Genomic DNA, 14,095 nt, shown 5'->3' on the forward strand with positions numbered 1-14,095 from the left:
TACTAACTGAAAAGAGGGAGGGGAAGCCATGAAAGTGTGCTTCTGGAGAGTTGCCTTGGGACAACAGATCAAACCAAAATTAAAACCAAGAAACAAAACAGTTGAAAACTCAAAATTTCAAAAGAAAGCAAAGAAGGTTCTAATAACCTTCCAACTCTAAGTCTGGCTGGCTGGAATCAGATTTTTATTTTTCCACTAACAATGACTTTTGTTTTAAAGTAAAGAAAGGCCAATCAGACATCCCTGTCCACACTGACATGTTCACCAGGCACATGGAAACTGACCAGTTCATGCCATGTGTTTTGTTTCCAAAGCAGGAAATTCCAAAAGGAAGGGGAAAACAATGAAACCAGCAGGTTTTGGATCTCCCCACACATTAACTCCAACCCTCTGTCCATCAAAGGGCAGGGCTGGGCCAGTGTTCATTGCTTAGGAAAGCTGATTGGAATTCTTCACAATTAGATCAAGAAATTATTTATCGGCACTTTTATTTCTTATACTAACAAGTTGCATCTGCAAGGAAGAAAAAGATCCTTGGGACAGCTGGTTACTAGCCAGGCTCTCCCTGAGGATGGGACAATGGCTCATGACTTGACTCAGAATAACCACAGAATACTGTTTGTGACAGGTCACATTGAGCAGGAAGCCCAGGGGGTGCTCAATGCTCCAACAATTTACTAATTAGTTTGATTTGAAGGGTCACTGGAAGAGCCAGAACTTCAGAAGAAACTCAGGACTCCCAGGATGATAAACACTGGCAGGGCACAGAAGTTGGTGGGTTTGTTGGGCAAACAGTGGGCAGTGGAAACATATAACACTATTCTAGAACCACAGGATCTCATTTAAGACAACAAACTCAACAAAAGCCAATGTAAGAGAAAAAACATTTTTTTTCCCTTGAAAAATCAAAGTTGGCAATTGCCCCTAGGCACTGTATTAAGGGAAAATCCTGCTCTGAGGCAGATGAAAAGATAACATAAACAGTTTATAAATATCACCTTTATCTTTCATAGAATTGTGGTTGCCTTGAAAGCAAAGCTGGGAATATGTCGTATGCAGATGAGTGAGGTCAAGAGTCACTGTTGGTGTGAACATGACTTTGGATGACCCTTTGTTCCTGTCCTGTACAGAGGCTTAGAGAACAGCGCCCGCCCGTAAAGCACCCTAGACAAAGTGGCTCTTCCTGGCAGCAGCCCTCTTACGGGCTTTTGTTCAGCATGTAACAGCATTTGGAACAAAGATGAGCCTTATAAATCACAGACGCAGATTAAATCTGCCGGCACTGCTGGCAGGAGAGCGACCGTCAAACAAATGAGCGGAGGAAAGCAGGGACGGGCTCTCCCGGTGAGCACCGTATTTAGGTCCCTTTTAAGGACTTCACCAACCAGGGTGTTTCATTTTAATATGGGTTGTTTTTTTTTTTTAAACTGACGAGTCCTGGAACTTCCTAAAGTAGACTTTCAAATTTCTGTATTACATAAAAGCAAGATGAGGCAAAGATGCTGTTCAGTCACTGCACACTCTCATGATAGAGACCCTATATCTTCCTTCTTTACGAGTGAAAACCGACTTCCAACACCATGTCTCAAATGTGCTCTCTGACCTGCTGACACTGGCCTCAGAGGGGAAGGTTCCGGGAGCAGAGCTCTAAGAGCTTCCTATTCAATGTTGACAGGCAGGCAAATGTCATCTTTAGATTATGGCTTTCACTGTTATATGCAGTTGGAATTAATTAACTTCCAAATTGAAATGCAGACTCTTTAGGATGAAATTATTGGCAAAATATTATAGCTTGCCTTTTCTTTTGTGTGTATGCCTATACATGTATGTGAGGGTACACGTGTGCACGTGCTTGTCCGGGGCAGAGATAATCTCAGGTGAGGTGTCCATCTTGGTTTTCTTTTGAGACAGGGTCTCACTAAGTAGCCCTGGCTCACCCAGAACTTGCTTTGTAACCAGGCTGGCCTTAAGCTCCGCCTCTAGACCTGCCTGCCTCTGCCTCCCAAGGATTAAAGGTGTGCATCACACCCTCTGGGCCACCATGCCAGGTGCCTACCTTGATTTTTTAAGACAGGGTCTTGCACTGGTTTGAACTCACCAAACAGGCAGGCTGGCTCGACACTGAGCCTCAGCAACTGGCCCGTCCCTGTCTCTCCACACTGGGATCACAGATGCTCCGTGCTGTGCCCTGCCTTCAGGTGGGTGCTGGGAACCAAACTTAGGTCTTCTTGCTTCCGTCTCAAGCACTGTGTCAACAGAGCCATCTCCTCAGCCCTTGACTTTGCTTCCCTCCCTTTATGCCTGCTCCAGGAAAGCAATGAAGGACCCAGGAGCTAGAAGGGACACTCTGAAAGCTTTACTTGTTTGGCTTGGGACCCCCCCTCCTTCACTTTTCAGTGGAGGTTGGAATGTGGTCACCACCTGCAGCCTTGGCTTTCCTTCTGTCCCCAACAGCTTTGGATTTTCAAATAAGCAAGCTCCCTCCCTGACACATTTGATGGGGTTTCCTAGCCAGCTTATCAGTTGGAAGATTATCAGGAAACAACACACCAAGCAAATGAAGGGCATCTAAGAAGAAAGGAAAAAAAACCATGTTTACAGAGTGAAGGTTCCCGGTGGGGACCCGGGTCACTGAATGAATGAGCAGCAGGGGGCCACACAAAGATGTCAGGTTTGGGATGAGAATGAAGAGGAGAAGACACAAACAGGTGGAGAGGAGACTCGGTTCTTGAGAGAGAAGAGGAGGAGGAGGAGTCTGACACTAAAAAGTGAAAGAGAGAAAAAAAATGAAAGCAAAAAAAAACCCAACAACTTTTAGAAACACAAAGAAAAAATAAACTAGCTTTTAATATACTCACATAAGCTGCAAAGAAAAGGAGGTCATGTGATACAGTCACCCCTCTACTTGAACAGGATACAAGTGCTTTTCCAAGAAAACAAATCTGTTTTCTACTGGCTACTTAATTGTTCTGCAACATCACGGAGTAAAAATAACTCTGATTTACCTGGGCAGAGATTCAGCAGTGATCCACTGAAAACATCCATCTTTAACCTACAGCATGCAGGGCCTTCTGCACGAAACCCCTCCCTTCTTGACCGTCCACAGATTGGTTTTTCTAAGAAGCACTTATATAATGTTCACTTGAAAACTCAAGTTTCCCAGTGTGCAGTGGACTCAGTGCGATGACATGTCATGGTCCCAGTCTGTGACAATGGAATGTAAGCTTTTTGGGGGGTCTCTTGCTGTGTGCAATGGCTGGACCTCTGGAAAGGAAGCTTGTACTGCAGCCCTCAGGCCTGACAGCAGGGGGAGGGGATTTTGGGGTGACGCAAAGACCACCACAGCTGCAACCAGAAACCTTCCCCAACAAAATGCATCAGACTTCCAGGTTAAAAGCTATTTTGCTTTGGATAGATGTCTGGTAATATTGACCAATGATTAAAGATAAGCCCCCTTGCCCTACATCCTATTTCAAAGGCAAAAGAAAGAAAAACATTTTCCCCCTTTTATTTCAGGACTTTTTTCAAAGAAAAGACAATGACTCAGAGCTTCAACACTGTCCCTCCACTGGCTGGGGCCTACTAATGAGAGCAGTGAGGCCAGGGGGCAACAGAAGGATTTCAGGCTCTCTAATGTAGTACCTGTCTGCTTAACAAAGCTCAACTCCACTCTTGCTAGCTGTGGTGGATGTGGCTGGGCCAGAGCTTAGGTATGGGAATAGCTCTCATGTTCTTTCAGAGATCCGCACGTGGATAATTGTTCATCAACTTCTGGAATCGAGAACACGGAGTCTACACTGTGTAATGCCCAGGAATAATCAGGATTTATGGTTTATATTTCTAAAAGTTCTTATCATTCCCATATATATTTACATATACGCACAAATGTATAACTTAGTGATGAGAATTCATTATCTTAATATCTCTAATCTGGAACATTTAAATTCTAGAGGAAAAACAAAATGTAGACCGAGACAACCTACAGCTTCTCAAGGGAGTCTGTGTGTGGTGGGGGCTTCTGCCCTGTGCCCCAGAATGGCAGGATCAAGACAATGGAAAGCTGCTATTGTTTAGCCCATGGCCTCTCTCTGATGTCAGCACTGTGTGACTTTGCTTATGTCAGGTGCCCTGGGATTTAGGGGAATAGGCATTGGGCATGGCGTGGACTGAAAACACACTGCCACCTGTCAGCTTGGTTCTCCCAGACAGAACCTGATTTCAGAGCCACTCCGGTTAGACTAAAGCCGTGCTGACCTTCCATTTTTCTTTTCTCTGTAGCCCATCTTTACTGAATAAGCAGTGATGCAGTGGATGTTAAAATTAGCTAGCCTCCACCAGCACCACATGAGCCAGGGAAGAAAAACGCCTGAGCTGGCGCTGGCTGGGTGAAAATCCAGAATGCAAAACATGGGGTCACGGAGCTGTTCAGAGTTCCGAAAGAGAATGAGGACGCTGTCTAGGGATGTGCCGGGAGGTGAAGGACAGCGGACTGCGGAGCGCACACAGCAGCCACTGCTCCTGTGAGGGGCAGGAAGTAATGCGTGTGCTTGTTGGGAAGGTAAACAAATGGCTACTAGAGACGCTGCTTTCGGGAAGAGAGTGGTGGTGATGGAGGTGAGCTTCTCCATGGCACACCTGGAGTTAGCTTTGCAATTTGAATTGCAAGTTCTGTTCAATGAAATAAAAACGAGAGGAACAGATAAAATCTATGGGCAGCTGAGGTAGAAAGTCCATCCACAAAGGTGTGTGACTAAGGTAATCATGCTGCCAGATACCTCCGAAGGAACCAAACTAAAGAATACAGAGGCCTCGTTTCCCCTTCAAGGTGAAGCTTCCTAATTCTTCCAGCTTACACTAGCAGTTCATAGTGTTTTATGCTCAGTGACAGACTTCCCCTAAGAAGGCCTCTTCGCTCTCTGACCCCTGGTCTACGGGTTAAATGATGCTGTGTAGACAGCACCGATCCACAGCAGGTCAGACAAAAGGGGTCCTAGAGGGTTCATTTACATAGTGCAACAAGACAGTTACTGGCCTGCTTATGGGAGGGGGTGGTCTCTACTGGTGTTTGCTAGGGACACGGGAACCAGAAGCCCAAACTCCAGATACGATACTTGGACTTCCTTGGAATAAGGGACCTTTCCAAGGGATCAGCCACACAAGTGCCACTAAGGTAGAGAAGAGAGAAGAAATAGTGGGCCATTACCCTAGCTAGGGCCTAGAGTCCACTTGGACAACACGACACCGGAGGCTTATCCTGTGGAAGGCACTCCTGAGAGTCCCCGGGAAGATGCTCCCAGGAGCAGAGGGCAGCAAGAAGAAGGGCCTTATTCGTTTTCTGCGGCACCCTGTTACTAATAATAGCATGCAAGTCCTGGAACCTGAAGAGAAATTAAGATCCAAGCCAGGCGACAGGGAAGAGCTTAGATTTAGTGTGGCTGTTCTCATGGGACACTGAGGAAGAGGCTGAGGGGAGGGCAGCCCTCAGTGGCCACAGCAGCTCTTGGGAATCAGCTTGAGTTTTGGCAGTGGCCATGGTTGGTGTCCCTGGTTTTCTTCTCTCCTTGTCCCAGCTTCACCTCACTTTGACTGGAGCTGACAGTCTGACCTTTCCTTTCTACAAGGACCTTAAAAGCCCCCTGGGATGACTGTATACATCCACAAGGCAGGGCTTTGCCTTGGAGTCTGTGCCCACCCCCAAATGCTGACCAATGTGGGGTGGCCTACTCCAGGAGTGGCCTGTGGTTACACCAGTGTGCCTGTAAACAGTATTTGCTAGCCAAGTGAACTCTATCGAGCCATAGTTTGTATCATTTCTTGTGTCCAACAGTCATTAAAACAGGGCCAGGGGCTCTGGATGGAACTTTGTAGGCTGAGTTTGAATCTGGAGCCTTGGCAGGCATGAGTCAGTAATCGCTATGGGATGGTTCTGTAAGCACCACCAGGCTCCCAGACCCAATCCTACCACCCGTCTAGGACTGGAATTTCCAGAGGATGTCAGGAGCTGGGATGTGGCACACAGACAGGAAAGAGAGCCAGGGGCCCCTATGAAGTTATCCCATAAAAGATGAAGTGAGCCGCATAGAGACTAGCAGTGTCCCTTGCTGGGTGTTGAGGGGAGAAGTGGCAGAAGCTGATTCTAATGGTGTTCTAGAACGACTTCTCAGGCTTGAAACTGAGTGAATTTCATTATGTTTTGTGGGTCTGTGGAGTCCCCAGACTGTCAGTGACGATGCAGCATTGATGCTGGAACTGCCTATTTGGAGCTATGAAAACTAGGGAGGTATGCTCACTTCCCTGCAGCCAGGGAGCTGTGGGCACATGAACAGGGAACACACTGCCCCCAGAGGTCTTTACCAGCCAATGAGAAACATTGCACAGAGGTAGTAAGTGCCATGGGCCACCACGTGGGGACAGCAGAATTAGCAGCTCAGAAGGCCCTGCCACCCACCAGGTGCTCCTGCTGGAAGCATGTGTGTCTATGTATGCATCCGACTGGAAGTCAGATGGCGGATTTCAACAAGGGCAGAAGCCCACAGGAGATAGCACAGAGGGAACCTGATGTGCACGGAAACCACCTAGTTGTGGTTTCAAAGGTTCAGTTCCCTGAGCGAGGGGAAACAAATGAGGAGTTGATCTGGGCTAATATTCCTTTCTTCACTGTAAACCAACCCTGCAAAAGGAGACTGAAGAACTGCACCTCAGTTAAGTGTGCAGCGTCCAGCTATTCGCCTGAGGCCTCGTCCCACATTCTTCTACAGCCCCCCTTACTCCCTCCCCCGACTCTGCTGATGGCATTTGGTCCCACCTTCCGCTCTTTGATCCCCCCTCTGGCCTTTGATTCTCACCTGTCTCAGGATCGCTGAAGTCTGGCAATGTGATTGTATTAAGCTGTCGTCTGTCAGCGATGGTTCTATCTAAGAGGCTGCTCCCACGTCCAGAGTCGCTGCAAAACACACTGTAAATGTCAGTCACCCAAAAGACGAAGATCAAAGTGGCCTAGAGAGCTGCAGCACATTGCCAGACGCTCCTCATAGCGGCCCCCCCCCCCTACTCAAAGGGACCTGCTCCCTTGGCTTCAGTGATGCCCACAGAGCCGGGCTGCTTTCCTTCTCTTCTCATTATAAGATATGAGAGAAGAAGCGCTTGCTGCCTAAGCCTCACAATCTGAGTTTGGCCCCCAGGACCAATGGTGGAGGGGAGAACCAACTCCCCGAAATTGCCTTCTGACCACCAGAGATGAGCTGTGGCATGTGTACACCTGTTCACACGCACATCTTTTACACGGACAAAGAAGATGAGAAAGAGAGAAAGAAGGATGGAGGAAGGAAGGAAGAAGGAGGAAGCCAGGTGGGAAAGGAGGGAGGGAAAAGAGGAGAGGGGAGGGGATGGGAGAGGAGAGGAGGTGGGGAGGGGAGGAGAGAGGAGGGGAGGGAAGGGAAGTGGAGGAGAGGGGAGGGGAAGGGAAAGGAGGGGAGGGATTCTTCTAGTTAGAGAGAAGGGCTGGCATTCTGTGCCAGGAAACTTTGGAATGAATTTATCCAGCTCCTAATGCACTGCCCTCCAAGATGTCTTTGCCAACCACACCAGGGCTTTGAACTCTGTGGCATGAGAGCAATTACCCAGAACATTTCCAAAATTCTGCAGTGCCAAGGCCCCATCCAGACCAAGCATATTAAAACTTCTAGGACAATTACGATTTCTCAAAATTCCTATAGTTCCCAGGGCAGCTGCTGGATTTGAGGCTTCCTGGTCCTTGCTTTCCAGTGTGACTATCATGAACTTGAGGGGATTCCTTACATGGCTAGTATTCCCACTTAATACACAGGAAAAGGTGGTGTGAAGTGCTTCTGTGATCCAGTCACAGCAGAGCTGTGGCCCCCTGGCTTTCCTGAGCTTAGAAGGACGGCCAGAGGGGACTTGAGGACAATACAGCAGGGTTTTGGTGGCTGCCTCCAAACAGCCACGCCCACCAGCTTCCAGCACTGCCCATCTTTCTGACGCCCATTTCTCCAGCTTGGCCTACAAAACAGGCTTGGCACCACTCACTAGCACCGTCACATGGACACCACTGCAGGTTGATCAGAGATGAAGCAGTTAAAGAACCTTGGCCCATACAGAGTCTAAGACACAATCTATGAAGTAGGTAGAAATTATTATTATTTTTTTTTCCTATCATGATAATGTCTGGAGCACTAGGAGTGATTTTTTTTTCCTGTTAAGACATTTGAAATCTACAATAAAGGAACACAATTTCCTTCCTGTGCACAGCTGCTGCTGCCGCCGCCCGACAGCACAGACAAGATTCGTTATGAACCTTAACACAGTTTACAGGCTACAATTTCCCCGTCCAGAGATGGAGTTAGAGAAACAGGAAGCCGAGGAAACCTCGCTCACTGCAGACTGTCAGCCTGCACTTACTACATCATCCATACAGGCTTGCTGGAAGCTGCACTATTAATTTCCGCACTGGGAAACAAACACTCTCCCTGAGCAGAAGACAATGCAAAAGCCTGAGCAAACAATCATGTCAAATGGACTGACTGTTTCTAATACTGGTCTGTTCACATAGTGTTTTGAATAGAAACAATCACAAAGGGTTAATGATCTGAAAACTGAAATGGCTCCCCATCCAGGAAGTTTTCAGGAGGCTTTCTCTGAATATATAATAGATTCTGGAACACACGAGGGATTAACAGTGCAGAGGAAGGACCTGCCCCGGCATCCAGTGGACCCTGCTGGGAGGTGCTGCAGCCATAACGCTCAGCAAGCTCCAGAGCGTGAGCTTGGCTGCCGTGTGTGATGCTTTGGAAGGATCTCAAAGCTGGGGTCCTGGAGCCTGGATAGGGATCAGGGCTTTTATCCCACGTCTGTCACTAATGAGTTATCACTTTGAGCAAGGCCATTGTACTTCAGTGATCTCTCTAGCTAGACGGAGTAGGGAAAGATTATCTTCCTACACAGAAGTGGGTAGGGTAGGGTAGGGGTGGAAAGTGTGTGCAGATGGAACATTCTGGAGAGTTATAACTTTCAGGCACATGCCAAAGGTCAGAAACATAGCTCCCTAGAAACATTTGTCTGGGTTACTATGTCTGGTGAGTTCCCAACAGACAGCTTACCCCTGGCCTTCCGGTGACCATGGGAGATGTGGGAAGTTAAAGGCTTCAGACTTCAAACATTAGAAATCTCAATTGCAACCATAATCACTGATAATGATGCAAGACCATCTCCCCCCATCGGCAGAGCCACATTTGGGTATATCCCTCATTCTGTCTTCCACTGCCCCCTTAAAAACATCGTACATGCAACTGTGCATCATTCAAAATTGAGATGCTTTTACTTCCAAATTGAATGTTTTCTTTCTAGATATGTTCCTCTCACTGACTTAAAAGTCACTTTCCTTTCTCCCTTTGGGACTCTGTCTACTTGGGTACTTCTCATGAACCACTTATCACCTCACCTCACTTCTCAGCCTGGCACTCAGGCTGCCAGGAACATCTCCCAGGAAAGGGAGATGGCAAGAAACAGAGAAAACCATTCCTGGTTATATGTGCTAAGAGGTAGTTTCGGGAAAGGAAATCAGAAGGCTCTCCAAGTCCATAGTGTATAAGCTGGAAATGTCTACACACATATATGTGCACCTCCAGGGAATTACTATGCCCTGTTAGGACTGAGAATTCAGAGTATGGTGGACGGTGGTAAAACTGGAACTGTAAATTTCTCTTAGAAACCCTTCCTGTCCTCCATAACCACAGAGAGGCTAAGCACGAGGTGGTGGTGGAGGTGAAGGTGGAGCTGGTGGACCAGGAGTCAGAACCCTGGAGTTCCTATCCACAGCCTTGCCTCTTCCCAGCTCCTAGAAAGTGTGTGACACACAATGTATATTGCATCTAAGAGAGGGGCTGCAGACAGAAACCCATAGCAGAGGCTGACAGGAGAGGTTTAGGTCTTGCTTTGGTTCAGTATTTCCTCATCATGTTCCCTTTCCTCCCCTTTAGACTGGAAATGTATATCTTGTGCCATTATATGTGGGAAGTATGTGATCTGCTTTTTGATCTGGATTTTACAGGGGATTATAGTTCAGAGATTTCCTTGAGTCTCAGAAGAGACTTTGAACTTTTAAACAGTGTTGAGACTGCAATAGACAATGAAGTTGGATGTCATGCATTTTTTGCATTATGATTTGGGTTAAAAGACTATAGGAGCCAAGGAATGGAATGTGCTGGTTTGATCAGAATGGGCTCCCATAGGCTCATAAGAATTCAATGTTTGGTCATTAGGGAGTGGCACTACTTGAGAGGGATTAGGAGGTGTGGCCTTGTTGGAGGAAGTGTGTTACTAGGGGTGGAGTAAAAGCCCAAGTGAGGTGAAGGAGTTTCTCCCTCTTCCTGTTGCCTGTGGATCCAGATGCAGAACTCTCAGTTACTTCTCTAGCACCATGTCTGCCTGCACGCAGCCATGCTCCCTGCCATGATAATGGATTAAACCTCTGAAACTGTGAGCAAGCCCCAGTTAAATGCTTTCTTTTTATAAGAGTTACCGTGTTCACAGTGAATCTTCACAGCAGCAGAACACTGACTAAAACAGGACCCCTGCTCCTCTCTAGCTTCTTAGGTCTGGGTCATAATGATCGCACAAGCTCTCAGTGTTTCTGGGCCTCACTTTCTGCAACAGTAAAATGAGTTGGATGCAACATGGCATTTGCCCATGTGATTCAGCTTTTCTGAAGACAGAATGAGAGCATGTTCTGAAAAATAAAAAAGCCCTACCAAAATGCTGATGATTATTAGTAGGGCTGAAGGAACGAAAATACGCATCTGTGTGTGTCAGCTTTAAATGCTATTTGTTGGTAAGTGACTGAAATAGGAGTTAGGAAGAAATAAGTTTCTTCCAATCATGAAGATGTCAGCCTATGACTAATGACAGAGATGGCTCAGGTGGCAGTCATCAGAGGGAAAAGAAGTGATTGACAATTAAAAGGAAGAAGAAGAGGAGGAGAAACAGGTTGTCATCAGGAGACAGCATGCTGTCCTGGAGGAGCTTTGGTGTCAGACAGGCTCGGGTTGAAGGCAGCTCTACTGTATATCTCAGCTGGAGAACTTGGACATGTTCCGCGGTCTCCTTTAGCTTCAACTTTGTTTCCTCTGAGGTAGAAACATAGTTACCCCGCAGGCTAATGGCCCCGTGTGGTGCCGGCACAGGGAAGTTCTCAGTGAAAATAATTACTCCCATACTGGGCTGAAATGCTGTGATTCAGATGCTGGGAGCCCATGGGGACCTTTCTCTGAGGTTCTGGTCAGATTCATGCTGTTTTGAGTGGCTAAGTCATTATAGAGAATTGAGGGGGCTTTATTCTTTATTAAGGGAGAGAAGACATATCCCTATCCTAAATGTAGGAAAATTTTCAGGCCCAGGGAAGGAGAATCCAGCCCCCTAAAATGGCAGCACTTCACCAAATGTATGCTGGAGAGAATGTCCACCCACTTTGCCCAAAGCAGGAACTGCGTCCTACAACAGCAGGTGGAACCCTATTGGTACACGTTGTGTAAGGCTCAGCTCAGCAGCCGCCTTCTATTATGATTTCCCTCAAGCAAAAATAAAGATGGAAAGAGCTGCTGAGAACACAGTCAGGGGCTAGTCTCAATTTGGCCACTCTCTGTATGGCCCACGTCTTCCTCCACCTCCTCTTAGTGCCCTGAGGGCTTGTGCTGAGCCTCTGCAAGGATATGCAAGGACCTGGGGAAGACTGGGAAACCCAGGCAGGTGGAGCAAAGGGGTCACCATAACTGAACATGCAGAGGCAAGGGCAGCAGAGCCAGGCAGCTGGCAAAGACCCACTTCCTCTGGACAGAAACCAATTGCTTCCTGTAAAAACCTTTCTGCTCAGTTTTCAGCTTACTTATTTTTAAGCAAAGGGTGTTTTTCACGTAATTCTTATCAAGATGCTGCCTTGGGCTAAAGTCCACATTACCTAAAGACAGCCTGGAGGCTGTTGGTCCTATGCTGCTGTATCTGGGGGCTTTGAAGTGTGCAGACTCCGAGAGCTAGCCCTCTTTCTGCATGTTGCACTCCCTAGCCAGGGTCACTTGTCACCCCAGCTGCCCAAGCATGCCTAAATCTGTGCAATGGTGAGGGCTGCTGAGAAACATTTATTTATATCCTGAGAAGATGAAGTTGAAACAAACGTACAGGGAGCTCTCCAGTAAATGGCTGCTGTGCCTCCCTGCCATGCCCAAGACTTTGGAAGGGTCATCTCCACACCATGCCCAAGGCTTTGGAAGGGTTCATCTCTACCCCATGCCCAAGGCTTTGGAAGGGCTCATCTCCACCCCATGCCCAAGGCTTTGGAAGGGCTCATCTCCACCCCATGCCCAAGGCTTTGGAAGGGTCATCTCCACCCCATGCCCAAGGCTGTAGAAGGGCTCATCTCCACCCCATGCCCAAGGCTTTGGAAGGGGCATCTCCACCCCATGCCCAAGGCTTTGGAAGGGTCACCTGCACCCCATGCCCAAGGCTTTGGAAGGGTCATCTGCACCCCATGCCCAAGGCTTTGGAAGGGTCATCTGCACCCCATGCCCAAGGCTTTGGAAGGGTCATCTGCACCCCATGCCCAAGGCTTTGGAAGGGTCATCTCCACCTCATGCCCAAGGCTTAGGAAGGGCTCATCTCCACCCCATGCCCAAGGCTTTGGAAGGGCTCATCTCCACCCCATGCCCAAGGCTTTGGAAGGGTCATCTCCACCTCATGCCCAAGGCTTAGGAAGGGTCATCTCCACCTCATGCCCAAGGCTTAGGAAGGGCTCATCTCCACCCCATGCCCAAGGCTTTGGAAGGGTCATCTCCACCTCATGCCCAAGGCTTAGGAAGGGCTCATCTCCACCTCATGCCCAAAGCTTTGGAAGGGGTCATCTCCACCCCCAGGCAGGAACACCCTGCTCTGGCCCTAAAAGGTCTTTCAAGGGAAGAAGAGTATGGACACAGCCAGGCATTTGGTTAGGTATTTTTAAAGGCTTTCCAATTCTGCTATTTTTTTCTCTGCACATTCAATATTCTTGGTTGCTAAGTGGGAGGAAATGTGGGGAGGTGGGAGAGGTGTGGAGAACTGAGGGAAATTGGCAAAGAGAACGCTGATGGTTTATTTTCTCCTTTCTAAAGGAGGTACAGGCAAAGGATGGGCTCCAGCACAGAAACAACCAGCTGAGGCAGGATCTGCTGTAGGCTGGGCTGTAGAGGCTCTCCAATCCTGATGTCTAGGCTAGTCTAGAACTCATATCTAGTCTGGTCTTGGACTCTCAGCAACCCTCCTAACTTGGGTTCCCAGAGTTGGAATTACAGCGTGAGCCACCGCATCCTGTTCAACCGAAGAAACTTTGTTAAAAAAATCCAAGTTCCCATTTCCCACTGCCTAACTCACAGTCCACCCTTCCTCTCTGGAGGTCTCTGCAGACCATGGCTACCAGCCTACTTGTCTGCCTCCAACACTCCTGCTCCACTGAGTGACCCCTTGTCTGCCCCTGCCTCCTTAGAGCACACTGTAAGTCATACATACACCTTGCCATGAACTTGAGGAATCTCGGGTGTTTGAATTGTGGGCAGTCACCTGAATCATCGGATAACTCTTTGCTAAATTCCTCTGGCAATGTACCCCAGACTTGGGGCAAATGGGCTCTGGGGTATTTGCTGTGTGACCTGCCAGGGTTGCCTGGCTGTTCCTCCACAGACACAAAGGAGAGCATCTTTGACTTCCTGTTAACTTAAGTACTACACAGCTCTAAGGGGCAGAAGTTAACCTGTAGAAAACCATTAGCACAAATCTGTCTGTGGGGTATACAATTGACTTCTACCTTGGGGAAAGACAACCCCACATTACATATCCCATCATAAGATACTATGTTTGCACCCAGATGTAAATTCATTTCAGCATTTCTGCCTAGATACATGTTCCAATTCTTCTCTGAATGGATATTAACTTGCACTGGCTCCTTCATAAATGAAGTTAATAAAATCTTTAATATGTGTTTATTTATATTTGTATGAATCATAATTTTAACTTCTTCAGAATTATTTTTAACTGTGTTCACAGCAACTTCCCTTCTGAA

General features: G+C 47.6%; 1 protein-coding gene across 8 annotated transcripts in view; it reads right to left on the reverse strand.

The window, feature by feature from the left end:
- Positions 1–14,095, reverse strand: part of Ttc7b (tetratricopeptide repeat domain 7B) — a 218,271-nt gene that overhangs the window by 41,548 nt on the left and 162,628 nt on the right. For 4 of the 8 annotated variants that reach the window (XM_028886634.2, XM_028886635.2, XM_028886641.1 and 1 more), the window contains 3 exons: positions 6,846–6,943; positions 2,600–2,761; positions 4–54 (listed from right to left, as the gene is read on the reverse strand). In XM_028886634.2, coding sequence (XP_028742467.1) covers positions 4–54; positions 2,600–2,761; positions 6,846–6,943 — 311 coding nt within the window. The remainder of the gene's footprint in view (positions 1–3; positions 55–2,599; positions 2,762–6,845; positions 6,944–14,095) is intronic. The other 4 variants (XM_028886638.2, XM_028886636.2, XM_028886640.1 and 1 more) reach the window with 2 other exon arrangements.

This window comes from Peromyscus leucopus, chromosome 14, assembly GCF_004664715.2.
Source record: "Peromyscus leucopus breed LL Stock chromosome 14, UCI_PerLeu_2.1, whole genome shotgun sequence".
Classification (NCBI taxonomy): domain Eukaryota; kingdom Metazoa; phylum Chordata; class Mammalia; order Rodentia; family Cricetidae; genus Peromyscus; species Peromyscus leucopus.